Here is an 18,345-nt window from a genome sequence, read left to right as displayed (position 1 = left end):
AGAGAGAAACTAAAGTTTATAGAACTTGATTACTTTGACCCAGTTTACAAGCGGCAGTAAGAGTTTAGGGTTGAGCTGGAATTCCAGTTTCCACATTTTTTTCCCTCTGAACTTCCTCTTCCGCTTCCTGCTTTTCCAGCTTTCTCTGGAGGCTTGGGCTCTAACAACCAGGAAACTGTCCTTCACCGTCCTCACTATTAACCCCTCCTCCCATCTCCACCCGGCGGGTCTCTTGCCCCGCCTAGCCCAGGGGTGAAGCCCCGGCCGGAGTTCACGAAAGACTACATTTCCCAGAGTGCATCGCGGGACAGAGTCCTCCAACCAGAGCGCTCCAGCCGCCGCCATTTCCGTGGAGGGAGTGTTGGTGCGGCCTGGGAACATGGCGCTGTTCCCGGCCTTTGCGGACGTAAGTGAGGCCTCCGGTGGTGGGGCATCCAGGAAAGGTAAGCATCCAAAGAGAGTCGAACGAGACAACCGATGATATTAATGGCAGTTTTTCCGGGCCCGGGTCTTTGGCCGTTGTCTCGGATTTGTTTATCCATTTGTATCCCAGAGTTCTCCGCGGCGCTGCAAAGCCTTCTGGGTCTTGTCCGAAGTGTGGAGCCAAAGGCTCTTTCAGGCACTAAGGTGGTCAAGTTAGGGGAGGGTTAACCAAGACTATAGGGCTTATTGTATTTTTGGGCCTCATTCTCCTAGAAGCTGCAATGGTACAACCCCATTGCACAGAGAAACCCACTTCAAACACTTGCAATTTTGGCTAGTGTAATTCTGGTTTCTCTTTCCTAAACTGTAACCCTCAACAAAGTCCGAGACTATTCGTTGTAACACTCTTCCTTGTCAGCACAGGTCCAAAATGTAGATATGTTCAGAGTGTACAGAATGTGTGGACGGATAATGGAACGTGTTGCTTGAATGGAGCAAAAACTACACACACAGTGTAAGGTTGAATGCTGCAAATGTCATAGATGAGCCACAGTTAACAACATCATAGAATGGAACGTTCCAAGATTTTGTAAGCGTTGACTTTGGGATGGGTAGGATTCGGACAGATAAGAGTATTCAGGGACCTTCAAAGGCCTGTGGAAGAGAAGCATAATGCTTATTTAGATAAATGTAAACCCAACTATCATAATGAAATTAACTGGTGTTTAGGTGCATAAAATATATTTAATACTTGAAAGTGTCAGTTCCAGTTTGAAGGGCTGCGCGAGGTGGCACACGCCTTTGATCCCAGCGTTTGGGAGGCAGGGGCAGGTGAATTTCTTTGCGTTCAAGGCCTGCTTAGTCTACATAGAGAGTTCCAGGACAGCTGGGATATATAGAGACCCTGTCTTAAAGACCAAAAACAACAAGAAAATTAACTGTATTGATACATCATATAGCTACAAGTCACTGTTTAGCTTTTTCAGATTTGTCTCAACTTTTTACAGTTGGTTTGCTTGTGAGGATCCAAAAGAAGTCAGAATCTTCATTGTATTTTTCTAGACAGGGCGTCAGTTTGTAGCCCTGGCTGGCCTGGAACTCACAGAGATCTGCCTCCTTAGCGTTGGGATTAAAGGCCAGTGCCACCATGCCGGGCACACTGCATTTTCCTCGTGTAACCCTTAGTTCTCTTTCATTCAAAAACCATGTTCTCCTATTTGCTCAGGTGATTTATTTGTTGAGGAAACTGGTTACTTGTCCTGAGGATGTTTCCCACCAAATCTTCATGTAACATGCTTTTTTATCCCATTTCCTACAAACTAACGATTAGATCTCAAGAAATGAAGAAATTTAGGTATAATTTTTTGTTGTTGAAGATAGCATGTTTGGAGTGCTACACGGATGATATTAAATCATTTTAGGAGGATGCAGTCTTTGATTTCAATGCTATTAAGATTGCCCAGTGAATTCATATGTTCCCAATTCTTATCTCTTGGGAAGTTGCCCACCAATCAAACTTTTAAAGTTTTTTATTGGTCTGCGTGTATATCTGTGTACCATATTCATGCCCAGTGCTCTCAGAGGCCAGCTGAGGGCATCAGCTCCCCTGGACTGAAGTTACAGATGGCCGTGTCTCCACGGGGGTGCTGGAAATTAAGCCTGGGTCCTCTGAAGAGCAGCCAGTGCTCTTAACCACTGAGCCATCTCTCCAGCTTCTCCATCACACTTTTATCTGATGATTTTGTGGTAATGATGTTTTTTATTTTCCTGTGACAGGGACGCTCTGCGGGACCCAGACTAGCCTCCAACTTGTAATCTTCTTAAATGAACAAAAGAAGGAACATAGGTTCTCCTGATTCTAGAACTTGCATTATGAACTGTATTTTTTTGTTGCAGTGCTGGGGGTATTGTAATTTAAACATTATCTTTGCAGTTTCTGGGCTGCGTCATAGGGTAGGTCAGCTCCCAGGAAAGCGTCTACCGTGGCTGTCTTGAATGCCATTCTCAGCTCTGTTTGCTGATGCTTTTTGTATAAGTGAGTTTGTTCTCCCAGCTTCTTCGCTGAAAAATGGGGGTTCTGAGCAAACGAAGGGCTTGGCTTATTCTTAAAAGAGCAAACATCTTAATATCCTTGCTAATGTATTTGTATCATCTGCCCTAGAAATGCTGTTTGAAAGGTCACCCTGGAGGGGTAGCCACTCACCTCTGGAGGCCACTCAGACAGACTAGAAGCCAGTGCTACTTTGCAGAAATGGATGTTGAACTTGGATATGTTATTCAGTTGCAATTGAAGACCTGTTCTTAAGGCTCAAGCTTATTCATGTCGGTTTGCTCCTCTACCCATGGTGGAACTGAGCGAAGGCATTTCCAGTAGTGATGGAGAAGGAGGGTGCCATGGTAAACTCTCCTCAGAGGCATGTCAGTGTTGAGTGCTTGGTGATGGACCCTCACCTTGCTTCTGTCAGATTGCCCTGAAGGGGTAGGGCCTGAGGGTCCCAGCAGCAGATAGGCAGGAGGCAGGAGTGGCTTCTGTGTGGGATAGTTCCCTCTCTTCCTTTCTTACCTGTGTGTATATGTGAGGTACGGTGCCAGGCAAGTTCTAACCCGAGATTTCTGTGCCGAGGCTTGTGTTTCTTTACATTTCTTCCCCTGCCATCCCTGTTAGAGTGTTGGTGGTGTGAAGGTCCGCCGGATGCTCTGAGAACATCTCTCCTGCACACCGTTTGTTCCGTCTTTCCCACTTCCCTTTATGATGAAATCTGATTGCTGTGGAAATGTTCTGATCTCAGTGAACAACAAGGACTATTTTTACCTAGCTCATGCCAGGAATGAGGCCCAAGGGAAAGGAACCAGTCTCAGAAAGGACACGGAGACAGGAGGAGAAAGAGCGAGTGAGCCGTTGGTTAGCAGTACTAGGTGGGACTTAGAGAGGACTTACTCCCTTCGAGCGCTATTTCCACGTAAATACTGGTATAGTACATCCCTAGAACCAGCCCGTTGAGATTTGAAAGATGGAAAGGCTGTACGTGCTTGTCCTGGTGTTGACGTACTGTGGACACTTCCATTAGTTTCTCCTCCTTCCTTTTCCCCTGTGCTTTTTAATATTTCCTTTCTTCTTTGGAATCTTCCTGTCCTCATTCCTCTCTTTCCTACAGATATTTGTTGAACACCTGCTGTATGCCAAGTATTTCCTTAGCTGCTGGAAACAAAACAGTGAGTTAGGCAAAGCCCATCTTCCCAAGCTTGCATGCTGTCTCTTTTCATTACATGCAGTTCCATGAGGGACTAGATTCCAGAGTATATAAAGAACCTGTGGAACTCAATACTAAGAGGACCCTATTTAAAAACGGGTAAAGGTTTGAATAGCTGTTTCTTCAGAGATGATCCATGAATGACCCATATGTGAGTGAAGAGGTATGGATGTTATTGTCATAAGGAAAGTGGAGACAAAGCCACAGTGAAACAATCCACCCGCTAGGCTAATGGTAATGGGAAACCAGCAGAAGTGTTGGTTAGATGCCTGGAAATGGGCTCCTTGCGTGCTGCTAATGGGGACCGGATGATGCAGCTATTTGGTAAAATACATAGTCTGGCAGTTCCTCGGAATGCTAACATGGTTTTATGATCTGATCCAGCAATTGTATAAATATCCACTCAGGAAAAATGAAAGCACTCATGGAGAACTTGTACACATATGCTCTTAGAAGCATGATTGTAATAGCCACAGAAAAGAAATAACTCAAGTGTCTGCCGGTTGATGAATAGACACGAGTGAGCTACATCACCAGATGCCATGTATTTGGCAGTAAAAAGAACGACGTAATGATACACGGCTGTAGTTTGAATGGAACCTTGCAAACCAGAAAGTGGAAAAAACCAGTTACAAAACGCCACGTCGCGCGTGAACTTATTCATATGAAATATGTACCACACAGGCAGATCAGTTGAGACAGAAAGTAGACAAGTGATATATAAGGAGGGAGCCAGGGGCATGGGGGGCAGTGAAGGAACAGGAGATGACACAGACTTGTCTGAGGATTCTTCTGTATGCCATCCGTGCTTTTTTCCTTCCTTCACAGTTAGGATTTAGAAAGTTAGAAGGGACTCTGTAGAGGTATAAATTAGGGAATGTAGGAACAGTTCATAAGAAGTTAGAGGGACACAGAGATGGCTATACTGGTGAAGGCGTCCAGAGTCCAATCTCCTGGCCCTACATGTTGGAAAGAACTGGCTCATAAAAAAGCTGACTCTTCTACCAAATAAATAATGCAATAAAGATTATTTTAAAGGAAGTGGGGAATCTGGAGAGATGGCTCAGTGGTTAGGAGCACTGATTGCTTTCTCAGAAAATCCAGGTTCAATTCCCTGCACCCACATGGCAGCTCACAGTTGTCTATAACTCTAGCTCCAGAGGATTTGACATCCTCACACAGACATACATGCAGGCAAGACGCCAATGCACATAAAATAAATAAATCATTAAAAAAAGAAGTTAGAAATTGTAGATAAGCCAGAGTTTTTAAACATTTAATCATACTACTCAGACGTAATCATTTTTAATATTTATACATTTTGGTACTAAAGTTTGACATTTTATGGGCTTTTGTTTGTTTGTTTGTTTTTTTTGTTTTTTGTTTTTTTGAGACAGGGTTTCTTTGTAGCTCTGGCTGTTGCTGTTGTGGAACTCACTCTATAGACCAGGCTGGCCTCGGACTCAGAGATCCCACTGCCTCTGTCTCCTGAGTGTTGGGATTAAAGGTGTGTGCCATCACGCCTGGCCCTTTTGTTTTTATTTCCAAAGAATATTGTTGTAAGAAAAGGTTTGCTCTTGACTACACTAGTGTAGAACATGGAGTCTTTCTTGAGTGGTACCTTTTCTCTCCTGCTGGTAAGCATGTGGACTTTCCTGTTTTGGAAACAGGATCTTGCCATGTTGCAGAGCAGGGCTGCATGCTGTAGCTCAGGATGGACTTGAGCTCGTGGCCCTTGTTTCTGCCTCCCACGTGCTGGGTTCCAGGCATGTGCTGCCATGGATGGCAGGCTTTCTAACTTTTAGGAGTTTCCAAATGGAATTTGAGGGCTGGAGAGATGGTGCAGCAGGTTCGATTCCTGGGACTCATGGTGGAAAGCGAGCACTGGCTTTCTGAGACCAGCTGCGTTGACACGTTCAGACCCATTAGACGGTGGGTAGAGTGCATGAGCTCTGCTATCTTTTAGGCCACGTTGGGTGTGTGGCTTTTGTTTAAGCCACAGCCCAATATTGCAAGAGCATTTCAATCTTAAATATTTTAGAATGCGTTAAAGCGTGCCCTGTGAAATAAAAGTTTTATGGATTCCACTCTGTTCTGTGGACTGCCCAAGATTCTGGCTGATAATGGCTCTAACTATGGATGCAGTGATAGGATGGGTGGTTTCCTGGTCTAGAAGGCCTATGGCACTAATGTCATTCATCTTTTCTCTCTCTCTTACATGTGCAGAATTAGACTGGCTGAGCAACCCAAGCTTTTGTGTTGGGAATCTAACGTCTCTGAGCCAACGAACTGAAGAGGTCACAGCCCATGCTGCTGAAGGGTCACCTCTGACAAGGTACTTGTTTAACAGGTGGATTTAGCCTTGTGAACTGTTCATAGCCCCAGAGATGCTCCCGAGAAAACCCTGAGATGAAAGAGCTGATAAGAGTTCATCCTTTTGCTCAATGTCCAGGGGACCCTTGACCATCTTCCCTCACTTAACTCCTGTGAGTTCTGTGCCCCACCCCCACCTTTGTATAGCAGTGACAAAAGTACATGACACAGTTAGTGCCTATAATTAGGCCGCGAGGGAAATGGCATCATTGTGACTCTCCAGTAACTTCATTGACCTCATTAGTGACCTTAAGAATATTGTTAATTTGGGTATTTCTTTAGTTTCATTTTCAACATTTAGATAAAAATAGCTGATATAAGGTAATAGAGGCTAAAGTCTCCTAAGCTCATTTGGGATCTAGATGACACACATCTTCCCTGGCTGTGAAGGAAGGCTTTGTGTATCATTGAACTGAGAAGTGGATGTTCACAGTTACAGACTAGATGGCCTCATTAGCATGGTGAAGACATCATTCATACTCCACATACACAGAAAGCCCCTGGAATGATGGGTGATGACCAGGATGGAGTTTGTAATTGGTACAGTTCTGAGGAAGAAGAGCTGTTGTCACCTTTACAAAGAAGGACCACAGCTAAACCTGTTTTCCTCTAGGATGTCCACTGGGATAGTAACAATCCCTAATAATGCTGCCAGACAGTTTGCTAGAGGGACTGGTGGGTCACTTTCTCCGGGAAAGCACAGATGTAGAGTGTTTGGATGGTGTCCTCACCTGTTTGACTTTGGGTTCCGTCCTAAAGTCTCTAAGGTGAGTTTAACCCAGGAAGGTATTGTGTAGTGTACGAGCTGGTGGTGAGCGTGTGTCAGCATTTGTGCTTTTTTTGTACATTCTTTACTTATGTGTGATTTCCTCCTACTTCTCTTTTGAAAGTCATCCCAAAGTTGATTTTTCCAACAGGAGTCCTCTGAGGTCAGAACTCTCCGGTGAGAGTGACACTAGCAGAACAGCCACCCAGGTTAGCAGAAAAAAGAAGAAAGAGAAAAAGAAAAAGAGGAAACATCAGCACCGCAAGAAGACTAAGAGGGTACACGAGCAGTCGAGCAGCGGTGGGGCTGAGTCAGACACAGATTCTGGGAAGGACAGGTCTTCCAGAAGCATCAAGGACAGTCAGAAGGAATCTGAGAAACCCAGGTGGGCGCTGCTTTCAGATACAGTGGTGTTTTAATTGCGATAGTTCTTTATTGATTATTGCCATAGTTAGACATTTGAATGATTCTTTAATCAGTTGGCCTACTGTGGTGCAGAGACCAGCCTTGAACTCCTCATCTGACTGTTTCTCTCAAGTGGTGGGATTATTGGCAGGTGCCACCAAACCTGGCTTGGTTCTGGGACGTGGCATATGTGCCATGCATTTGTGTACTGCCCGTGGAGTGGTAGGTTCCACACTTAGAGAGGGGCAGAGAAGTTCTGCGTCCCTCGCCTGGGTGTGTTCAGTCATTCCTGTGTACACACATGTACTACTTCCTTTTTGGTTAAAGTTAACCCAGTTTTTAAATTACGACTTTTGTCCTTTCCTTTTTGTACTTCATGTGTCTCTGGGAGCTCTGTTGATGACCACAGTATTCCCTTCTGTATGGCCTTTATTTCTCCATTCCCTGCTCTGCTTTCTACCTTGAGCAAGGTGTTCAAGTCCTACCTGGAACAGTGTGGGTGCTCAACATTGCTTTCCCTCTGCTTAGGTGAACATCCTGCTCCATCGAGATGGATATTAGGTGGTATGTGAAGGCACCTGGACCAGGTGCTGGCCTGTTTAGATAAAATACCCTAGCCAAGCAACTAAAGGAGGAACAGTTTACTCCTGCTCACAGTCTAGAGTGTAGCCCATGGTGGCAGGGAGGTTACGGCAACAAGAGCTGAGGTCAGGTTGCATCAGAAGGAAGAGGGAGATGCCTGCTGCTGCTCGGCTCTCTTGCTCCCTTTCCTTTGGTCCAGGAAACAGTGCAGTTCAGTTTTCAGGCGAATCTTCCCACCTCAGTGAATCTGGTCAAGAAAATGGCTGCCAGGTATTCCTAGAGGCTACCCAGATCAGATAGATGATTCCGTACAGTTGTCTGACTTGACAGTCAGTGTGAACTATCACACTCCCTGATTTATTACTTATTTGATCTTTTCTTTGTGTGTGTGTGTGTTTTAAACATTTATTTAACATTATTTTATTTTATGTGCATTGGCATCTTGGCATCAGATCTCCTGGAACTGGAGTTACAGACAGGTGTGAACTGCCATGTGGGTGCTGGGAATTGAACCCGGGTCCTCTGGAAGAGCAGCCAATGATCTCAACCACTGGGCCATCTCTCCAGCCCCTTCCTGTGTGTTTTATAAGAGAGAAATGACAGTTTTTTCCTCAATGGCACACATTAAGAATGTAATGCCATTGAGATTTTTGCATCTCTTTGGGGATTGTTTACTTTTGTTGTGTCCTTGGGAGCCCTGCTGGTGTTAGAGAGCCAGGCTTCTTTTTAATTTTATGTGTAGGAGTGTTTTGCCTATGCTTCTGTATTTGCGCCACATGTGTGCCTGATACCTGTGGAGGTCAGAAGAGGGTGTTAGATCAGATGGTTGTGAGCTGCCATGTGGGTGCTGGGAACCAAACCCAGGTCCTGTGCAAGAGCAGCCAGTGCTCTTACCCTTGAGCACTGTCCAGCCCGATTACTTTCTAATAGTCTTTACAATTTAATGTCTTTAGATTGAGCTACTGTGCTGTAGCTTCCAGAAACTTTCATTTCTCTCTCTTTTCTAGAGCTGAGAAAAAGCAGTTTTAACGGATTTCCTAAGACCATGCAGCTACCATGAGAACTTGAAGATGGTTAATTTCAGCCTTTGATGGACCATGTCCAAGAAAGTCTTTACAGCACGTTTGTTGTTGTAGTTGGTAATTTTTGAGACTTGGTCTCATGTAGCCCAGGCTGGCTTGAACTCTTGCCCTCATCTGCTAAGCCGAATCTCACAGGCGTGCACACCACAGCCAGCTTCAGATCCTGATAACATTGCTGTTGTTCTCGTGTGAGAAGGCCAGAGGTGCATGCTGGGTTTCCTGTTTGATCGCTGTCCTCGTTATCCTTAGAGAGAGGTCTCACACTGACCAGCTGGACTGTCTGACCAGTGAGCTTCAGGGGCTCTCCTGTCTGTGTCCCAGCACTGGGGTTAGAGGAGTGTGCAGCTGTGACCAGTGTTTTTTGTGGGTGCTGGGGACCTGCAATTGGGTTTCATGTGTTTGCAGCAAGCATTTTACTCACTGGGCTATCTACCCATTTCCCTGGTACATTTCTTTTAGGTCATTTTATTGAATAATTTTATTAAGATAAAAGAATGTTCTAATCTTAGGCTTTTGTATTCTTACCAACTTCTTTATTTTGGTTCTGGGAAAGCTGAGTTGGGAGAAGTGTTTGTTTCCATACAGTAAGGACTAAGATATTAGTGAGTTGTGAATGACTTTCCATGATGTCAGGAAAGTGGGTTCATGGAGGGTGGCACACCATGTGGGACTCTACTTCAGGGGATCAAGGGACAAATTCCCCAGAGGTGACAACCACTAATTGACCTTTTTTTCCTGGGGTGAGCTCTTTAGCACAACTTGGAGGCGGTGTCTTGTGCACAGCGGAAACCACACCCCTCATCCCTCTTCCAGCTCCAGTCTTCCCTAGGGAGAGAAGGCAGCTTACTTCCTCCCCAGGGGCGGCTGTTCCCGCCCTTTGTGTGTCCTCTGTGGTTAATGTTCCTTCTTTTGTATATGTATTTGCTTGTTTCCAACAGGCTTGCCCTCCTTCTGTTGCCCCTTAGGGTTTGGTAGAGAAACCCCACAGCAGGCAGTTGTAATTTCCTTCACTATGTGTTTTAACCCAAGGCTTGGCATTCAACAGTTATTTAGTGAGTAGTTAATTTATGTCCCTAAATTACTGTTCCCTTATATTGCCTGCCTCGAAGGACCTAGGAGTCTCCAGAATCTTTAACTGTGCCTGGGCAGAGCTACAAAAGGTGGTGTTGCACACCTTTAATCGCAGCACTCGGGAGGCAGAGGAGAGGCAGGTGGATCTGAGTTTGAGGCCAGACTGGGCTACAAGAGCTAGTTCCAGGATAGGCTCCAAAAGCTACAGTGAAACCCTGTCTCGAAAACCAAAAAAAAAAAAAAAAAAATTCCAGGATAGGCTCCAAAAGCTACAGTGAAACCCTGTCTCGAAAACCAAAAAAAAAAAAAAAAAACCTTGTAGCCTTATGAATTTATTTCTGCAGAGGAAAAAGGATGTTAGAGGCCAGAAAACCTTCCTTTCTGCTCTTCACTCCTCAGAGGTACTGCATTCATTTGTGTCAGTTCAAGAGACAATCAGGGTCTTATCTTAGTGGGAGCTCTCGCTGTTCTGCTCTTTCTGTAGGAGGCCCGGATGTACACAACGCTTAGATGAAGAATCTGAGACCATGCCAGAGCGATACTGGAGATGCAGCAAGTCATGGCATCTCATAGTTAGGGTTTCTATTGCTGTGAAGAGACATCATGCCCACAGCAGCTCTTATAAAGAAGACATTTAATTGGGACTGGTTTATAGTTTGAGAGGTGTAATTCATTATCGTCATGGAGGGACATGGTGGCATGCAGGCAGACACGGTGCTGGAGAAGGGGCTAAGGGTTTATATCTTGATCTGCGGGCAACAGGAGGTGAACTGGGTGTTGTGGCTGGAGCATATATGGGACCTCAAAGTCCACCCCCACAGCGACACACTTTCTTCCACAAGGCCACACCTCCTAATAGTGTCACTCCCTATGGCCAAGCCTTCAAACACACAAGTCAGTGGGGGCCATTCCTATTAAAACCACCACTTGGCATTTTTAAAAAGTATTCACTTGTAATAAAATGTTTGAAGACTTTTAAAATAAGTTAGGTGAGGTAAGGGCAGTGCACTTTGTTGTAAAGTCTTGTCACCTTTGGCCAAGTGGTTGTGTCTTTTGCCTGAGTGCTCTAAAGTGTCTTAGAGCAGGAATAATTTTTCCCTAAGCCTTGTTTAGGAAATGCATTTGCAGTTGTCATGGTTTGGATGAGAATGGTCTCCACAGGCTTGTATTTACTTTGTTTCCAGGTGGTGAAATTGTTTGGGAAGGATTAGAAGGTTTGACTGGTGTCACTGGGGGAGGGCTTTGAGTTTCAGAAACCCCACCATGACCAGTTCTCTTTCTCTGCCTCATGGTTGTTTTCTCAAGATGTGAAGTCTCAGCTACTGCCCCAGTGCCATGCTCCCTGCCATGAGTCATGGACTCCAGCCTTCGGAAACTCTAAGCCCCCAACAGACTCTTTCTTTTATAAGTTGCCCTGGTCATGATGTCTTTACAACAATAGGAAAGTATCTAAGACAATAGTTATAGGCATTCAAATATTTGTATACGTTTACTTGTTTATTTCTTAGGACTTCCTGCCTAGGACCAGTAAGCTGGACTTCTTTCTCTTTTTGTATTTTTTGTTTGTTTTAACACAGCATTTTACCAAGTTGCCCAGCAGGCCTAGAGCTTACGATCCTCTTTCCTCAGCCTTATGAGTAGCTCGGACTGTAGAGGCCTGTGCTGCCAGATCTGGCTGAAATGAAATCTTTCAAAGGAATGCCTGTATCCTTCAGGGTGTTACTGAGATGGCTTCTCTTCTTGATCAAGTATCATTTTGTGGTTGTAGGTGTGGCCTCATTTTTGAGCCCTTCCCATAGAGAAAGCCCTCTTCTGCTCATTGCCGGTGTGGTTATGAGTGTACCTGGATGCGTTTGATGTCATGAGGGTTTGGCAGCCTTAGCCTGCGTATAGTTTTAAATCTCCTCTCCCTTCTTTGTCTGATAGTCAGGGAAGTGATGCTGTTGGTGCTGCTGCTGCTGCTGGATACCGGTCCATTTGGCTGGAAGATATTCAGACTCTGGCAGAAGTATTCATGACAGATAGGAAACCAGATCCTGCCAACTGGGAGTATAAATCTCTTTACCGAGGGGATATAGCAAGGTAAGTATTGTGTCCCTGGTCTGCTTGGTGGGTCTCGGTCTCGGTCTCTCTCTTCCTCCTCCTCCTCCTCTTCTTTTTTCTATTAGAAGTAACATCTTTCTCCTTTGGCTCTTTCAGTACTGTCTGTCTTTCTCTCACGGATTGTTGGGTTTTACCCATTGTCGAGTTGCAAAGGCACATGTCCCTTCTGTATTTTAAAATGAATGCTTTCGCTGGAAGGTCATTTTGGGTTAATTTTATCCCTGGCACATAGCATAGTGCCTGACCGAGTGGGTGTTCAATAAATGTTTGTTCAGAAATCTAAAAATACCTTATAATAATTAACTTTGGTAGGGTATCCAGGAACTCTTTGGTCTGATCTATGTGCCATATGAGAAAGTGGCAAGATCATTTTTATTTATTTATTCAGGCCCACGCACATGCCATTTAACAAATGACATTTGATGGTAATGCCTTTGTCACATTATTTCTAGCAGACACCAGCAGAGAGTCATAAAAGTAGGGGGTGGCATTTTGCTTCAGTAATGGTTAGAACTCTTTCTTGTAATCTGTCAAACATATTTGAAAAAAAAAATGCATTCCTTTAATCCCAGCTACTTGTGAGGCTAAGGCATGATTGTCAGTCTGAGGGGACTGCTGCCCCCAAAGAACAGCAACAGTGAAACAAAATTTGAGTGTTTACTGACTCCCTGTAGACAGTTAGGACTTTGTGGGTCTTGGTACATAAAGAACGAAGGTGCCAGTTCCCAGGTCTTAAAGACCCAAGGTATTGACCCTGGGATTTAAATTCTGAGACCTTGGCGGCTGTTTGCTGTCTGTTTTGAATGCCCTCTAGCCCAGGCTGGGTAGATTTCAGCCTCCAGGGTGTGACTGTATCTCCTGTGTACTCTGTCTCACTCACCTGAGGAGCCGCCCTGCCAGTGTCCTTCACTCTAATATGTAGGCTGTGCTTGTTTGCTCTTCTTCCTACCCCCTCCCCACCTATCTAGTTTATTTATTTGTGCTGGATTCATTTGAATTAATGTCATTCATTGAAATTCTTAAGTTTGTGTGGGTTTCAGCTTCTGGGGTCAAGGGGAGCCAGTAGGTGATTTGATAAGAATATTATAAGAAACATACCTTCATTGGGGTAACGTTGCCTTAATTACATACTAAGTTCTACTCAACTCAAGATTCTCAGACAAGTGATGAATGAGATGTACTCTAATGTTGAACAGTATGGAAGTGTTAAATTATGCTTCACCTATACAGTTTGAAGGCAATAAAAACTATATTCTCGAGTCTGATAGACGACTCATCAGGTAAAGGTCCTTGCCACCAAGTCTGACAACCTGAGTTAGAGGCTCAGGACCCACATGGTGGAAGGAGAGACCCACTTCCCACAAGTTGTCCACTGACCTCCATGGGTCACTGTGGCATGCACCTCCCTGCATATGTAATTAGGGACTGGAGAGATAACTCAGTGGTTAGGTCTTACGTTCAATTCCCGCAACCACATGGTGGCTCACAACCATTTGTAATGGAATCTGATGCCCTCTTCTGGTGTACAGATGTGCTTGCACACAGAACACTCACATATAACACTTACATAAATAAATATAATTAAAAGTTGTAGTCTTGAAGGGACTGGAGAGTGGTTAAGAGTGCTGGCTGCTTTTCCAGAGGTCCCAGATTCAATTTCCAGCACCCATGAAAGAAAAGGAAAAAAAATATTCTTGAAGAGTAATTGTGTTGAAGTGTATGAAAGCAGTGGGGAAGGTTCAGAGCTATATGATAGCTTTTAAAAGGATGTGTACGTACAGCCGTATCCAGAAGTTATCTGTAAACAGTGGAACTTTATTTTCCTTCACATCTCCATTACTTTGTTATTTATTTTTAGTTTTATTCTATGTGTAAGGGTGTTTTGTGTTCATGTGTATCTGTGCACCATGTGTGTGCAGTGCCCATGGAGGCTAGAAGAAGGTGTCAGATCCTCTGGGACTTGAACTACAGATGATTGTGAGTTATACCATGTGGGTGCTGGGAATCAAACTCAGGTCCTCTGAAAGAGTAGTCAGTGCTCTTAACCGCTGAGCTATGTTCAGTCCTCCTACCCCCAGTTTGTCCTTTGGAACTGAAGAGTCTGTTCTCTCAGGATCTCGTCATGGCTGCTGTGGCCATGAGCTTCTAGCTCTGCTGATCAAGTCTTTCTGCATGGAATTCCATGATAATTCTGCCTTCCTACAAACCTTTTCTTTTGGGTAACACTGGGTTTTTCAGTCTAATTACTTTAATACTCAAGATTTGCTATCATGGTGTTCAGACCTTGGCAAGATTTAGGAGAACTCGTGTGTTTGAGAAAATATTTCCCTGAATTGGGATTCCCATCACTGGAGCAGGGATGGAGGGACAAGGCACACAGAAAAGGCAGCTGTTGGCAGTGGAGAAAGCAAAGAGGTGGGAAAGCCCAGGTTGACAAGGTGGTGGCATCTCTCCCCTATCCTTTTCTTTCTACGTGGCATTTTATTTTGCAGAATTTCACATACATGGCAAAAGTAGGAAGGATTTTATGCTAGTATACACCTTCAACATTCTGCCTCTGATACCCGCTCATGCTTGCCTCCTGACCCGCCTGTCCATCAACCCATCTAAGGTTTGGATACATTTCAAAATGAGCCACAGACAGTACACTGTCTCCTAAGTATGCATATTAGTAACTAGACTTCAGTAGCTTTTTAGGGCTTTTCTTTGGTCTAAATTTACCTGCGATTAATCTTTAGTCTTGCATATTGATGAGTACCTACACCTGTGTAACCGTGATCTCTGTGACACCCACACAGCTCTTCGTGCTCCTCCAGGTAGCTCACACCCCATGGGTGGGTGAGCAGTGTTTGCTGCTGTCATGATTCTCATCTTCTGTTGGTCTTGTCTGCCTAGAATGTTGTAAGTGGGATTACACAGCATGTACGTGTAAAAAAGCCTCCTGTGCCTGGCTTTTTTCACTCAGCATGGTGTTTCTGAAATCTAGCATGTGGCATTTGTCAGAAGTTTGTCTCATATATTATTCTATTTTATGATGTTACTGCTACTTGTTATGAGTTCTTCTGTTGATGGCCACCTGGGTTCTTTCCATTTTTAGCTGCTGAGACTGTTTGAGTACAAGTCTTTGTGTAGACATGTGGTTTATTTTCTTTTGGGCAAATACCTTGGAATAGAATTGCCAGGTCACAGGGTGTGTGTATTTAGTTGTTTTTTTTTAAAGATTTATTTATTTATTACATATTATCTATAAAGTGTTCTGTCTGCATATATGCCTACAGGCCAGAAGAGGGTGCCATATCTTAGTATAGAGGGTTGTGAGCCACCATGTGGTTGCTGGGAATTGAACTCAGGACCTCTGGAACAGCAGGCAGTGCTCTTAACCGCTGAGCCATCTCTCCAGCCCGTGTGTTTATTTTTTTAAGGTACTGCTATACCTTTCCCACCAGCAACAGGTGAGAGCTGTGCTCACAGCATTTGCTGCTGTCCATCATGAAAGATTCAGTCACCTGGGGTGTGTGCTGTACCCAGCCTGGTTTACTTGGTCATTTCCAGGAGGGCTAGTGATACTGAGTGTTCCATGCATGTTTTGCCTCTATGTCTCCTTGTGTGAGATGTCGGTTCACGCTCTTGCCCTGTTTTTAGTTGGGTCATTTGCTGATAGTTGTACACAGGTTTTGTGAGTCTCTGTCTGCGTGTTCTGTAAAAACACTTTAGAGCCCAGCAACCTCTTTTCCTTTAGAGTAGAAAAGAACCAAATGCTATTTCCTTCGGCTCACTTAAAAAGAAAGAATCTTAAACTGTAGGCTGCCCTCTGAAGCCTGAAGCAGGGTATAGCATAGCACTGGGGAAGGGAACAGTTGACCTGACAGACAGGTGCTCCAGATTCCTGGTGTCAGGACGCTCATTTAAGAATGGGTGTCCAGCCGGGCGATGGTGGCGCAAGCCTTTAATCCCAGCACTCGGGAGGCAGAGGCAGGCGGATCTCTGTGAGTTCGAGACCAGCCTGGTCTACAGAGCTGGTTCCAGGATAGGCTCCAAAACCACAGAGAAACCCTGTCTCGAAAAACCAAAAAAAAAAAAAAAAAAGAATGGGTGTCCTGCCTTGCCTGTCACATAAGGCTATGATAAGCAAGTGATATAATGTATGTGACAGACCATTATAGAGCTTCAGAGAAACATATAGATCTAGACTTAGTAGAGGTGTTACCAGTGGGTTGAAGATCAAGGAGAACTCTTCGTCTTTTCAAGGTGAATGCATAAGAATTAGGTCTCAGGACGTTCAGCTGAACACAGGGAACAGGCCACACATCTTTTCTCAGCTGCTTGTTTTCTTTCTCTAATCAGGTACAAGAGGAAAGGAGACTCCTGCCTGGGCATTAATCCTAAGAAACAGTGTATATCTTGGGAAGGGACTTCTGCAGTTAAGAAGCATGCACACAAGCACCTGGAGCGCTATTTTACCAAGAAGAGTGTGGGATTAATGCGCACTGAGGGGATTGCTGTGTGTGGGAACACCGAGCCTCCCTCCTCTGAGCCAGTCCCGTTTATCCCAGTGAAGGACTCTGCCGATGTGGCTGCTCCTGTTGCAACATGGCTGAATCCTCTGGGGATTTATGATCAGTCAACTACACAGTGGTTACAAGGACAGGGTCCACTAGAGCAAGAACCAAAGCAGCCAGACTCACAGCGGGACAGGGAGAGCGCTGTTCTTAAGGCCAGAGTGGAGGAGTTCAACAGAAAAGTGCGGGAGAATCCTCGGGATACTCAGCTGTGGATGGCCTTTGTAGCTTTCCAGGTAAGTGCCACTGTCCTGGTTCTCTTCCTTTGAAATGGTGATTCTGGTTTGGAGCTGATCCATTTGCTCTGTAGCATCCATTCACCCATGCATGCATGCATGCATCCATCTGGTGGTACTGGGGATTGAACCCAGGATCTTGCATATGCAAGCATTCTACCATTGACCCCCCCCCCCCAACTCTTTTTTACTTTATTTTGAGCCAAGATCTAAGTTGCCCAGGCTGTCCTTGAACTTGCCATACTCCTGCCTCTGCCACCAAAGTAGTTGGGATTATAGGTGTGCACCACTACACTTGGTTCTGTCCTGTAGTACTTTTTGAACTGCTCTGAAAAAGCCTGGGCCTGGCTTCTTGTTAGTTGCAGCCTTTGACTTGAGCTTACTCAGAGTTCAGTGAAGAAGCCCAATCCTCTGAGGAATACATGCAGCGTAGGGTAGGGATGCTGTGTTATCTGGGAGTGGAGTAAACTGAATAGGTTAGAATGTTTCTTTCTTTTTTTTTAACAGCCTTGTTTTCACCATGTCTCTTTATTGCTTTATGTTTATCGACTTATTTATTTTTAAGGATTTATTTATTTATTTTGTTTACAGTGTTCTGTCTGTATGTCTGCCTCCAGGCCAGAAGAGGGCCCCAGATTTCATTACAGATGGTTGTGAGTCACCTTGGGGTTGCTGGGAATTGAACTCAGTACCTCTGGAAGAACAATCAGTGCTCTTAACCTCTGAGCCATCTCTCCAGCCCCCAGAATGTTTCTTTTTTTAGTGGGGGTTGGGGTGTGGAGTGTGGTTGGCGGGGCTGGGGATGAGCGTAGGGGTGAGTGGCTAGAGGGTTGCTGCTGGGATGGCACCCAGGGCCACATAGATGAGCACTCTCACCCAGGGCCACATAGATGAGCACTCTCACCCAGGGCCACATAGATGAGCACTCTCACCCAGGGCCACATAGATGAGCACTCTCACTGGTTGGGATCTCAGCCCGGGAATGCAGTTTGGGGAGAAAGGCTGAGGACAAGGTAGCCCTGGAGTGCAGAGCACACAAGTGAGGGCACGGACTGGGAGGACAGGTCTGCTCGGGGTTCCTGACTTAGAGGCTGTGCCCCGTGCCCTAGTATGCACAGCTGTGTCTTGTCATTTGTTTCGTTTTTGAGTAGTTAGTAGATTATGACTGTTTTATTGGTAAGATTGGTTCTGTCCTGTTCAGTGCCCTGTGCTAGTTATTGATGTATAAAACCATGTTGAGAACGACACAGAGACTAAAGAGATAGCTCAGTGGTTAAGAGCTCTTGCTGCATAGTTATGAGGACCAGAATTCAGATCCAGTACCCATGTAGCAAGCAAGACATCTGTATATACCTGTTACTCATCTCTAAGGTTGTGTGTGTGTGTGTGTCTGTCTGTCTGTCTACAGAGAAAAGGGACTTGCTGGAGAGATCCTGCATCAGGAATAAGGCAGAGTGTGATAAAGGAGGGCAGCTGACATCCTCTTCTGGTCAA

General features: G+C 44.9%; 1 protein-coding gene across 1 annotated transcript in view; it reads left to right on the top strand.

Moving 5' to 3' along the window:
- The first annotated feature begins 346 nt into the window (after positions 1-346).
- Nrde2 (NRDE-2, necessary for RNA interference, domain containing) overlaps positions 347-18,345 on the top strand; it is a 34,722-nt gene continuing 16,723 nt past the window's right edge. Inside the window, exons 1-5 of the mRNA XM_005343450.3 lie at positions 347-443; positions 5,901-6,009; positions 6,965-7,198; positions 11,880-12,035; positions 16,401-16,851. Coding sequence (XP_005343507.1) covers positions 380-443; positions 5,901-6,009; positions 6,965-7,198; positions 11,880-12,035; positions 16,401-16,851 — 1,014 coding nt within the window. The 5' untranslated portion in view covers positions 347-379. The remainder of the gene's footprint in view (positions 444-5,900; positions 6,010-6,964; positions 7,199-11,879; positions 12,036-16,400; positions 16,852-18,345) is intronic.

Source organism: Microtus ochrogaster, chromosome 1 (genome assembly GCF_000317375.1).
Source record: "Microtus ochrogaster isolate Prairie Vole_2 chromosome 1, MicOch1.0, whole genome shotgun sequence".
In the NCBI taxonomy this organism is placed as follows: domain Eukaryota; kingdom Metazoa; phylum Chordata; class Mammalia; order Rodentia; family Cricetidae; genus Microtus; species Microtus ochrogaster.
Note: the sequence above shows the minus strand (reverse complement) of the source record. Positions and strands in the feature narration are given on the sequence as shown.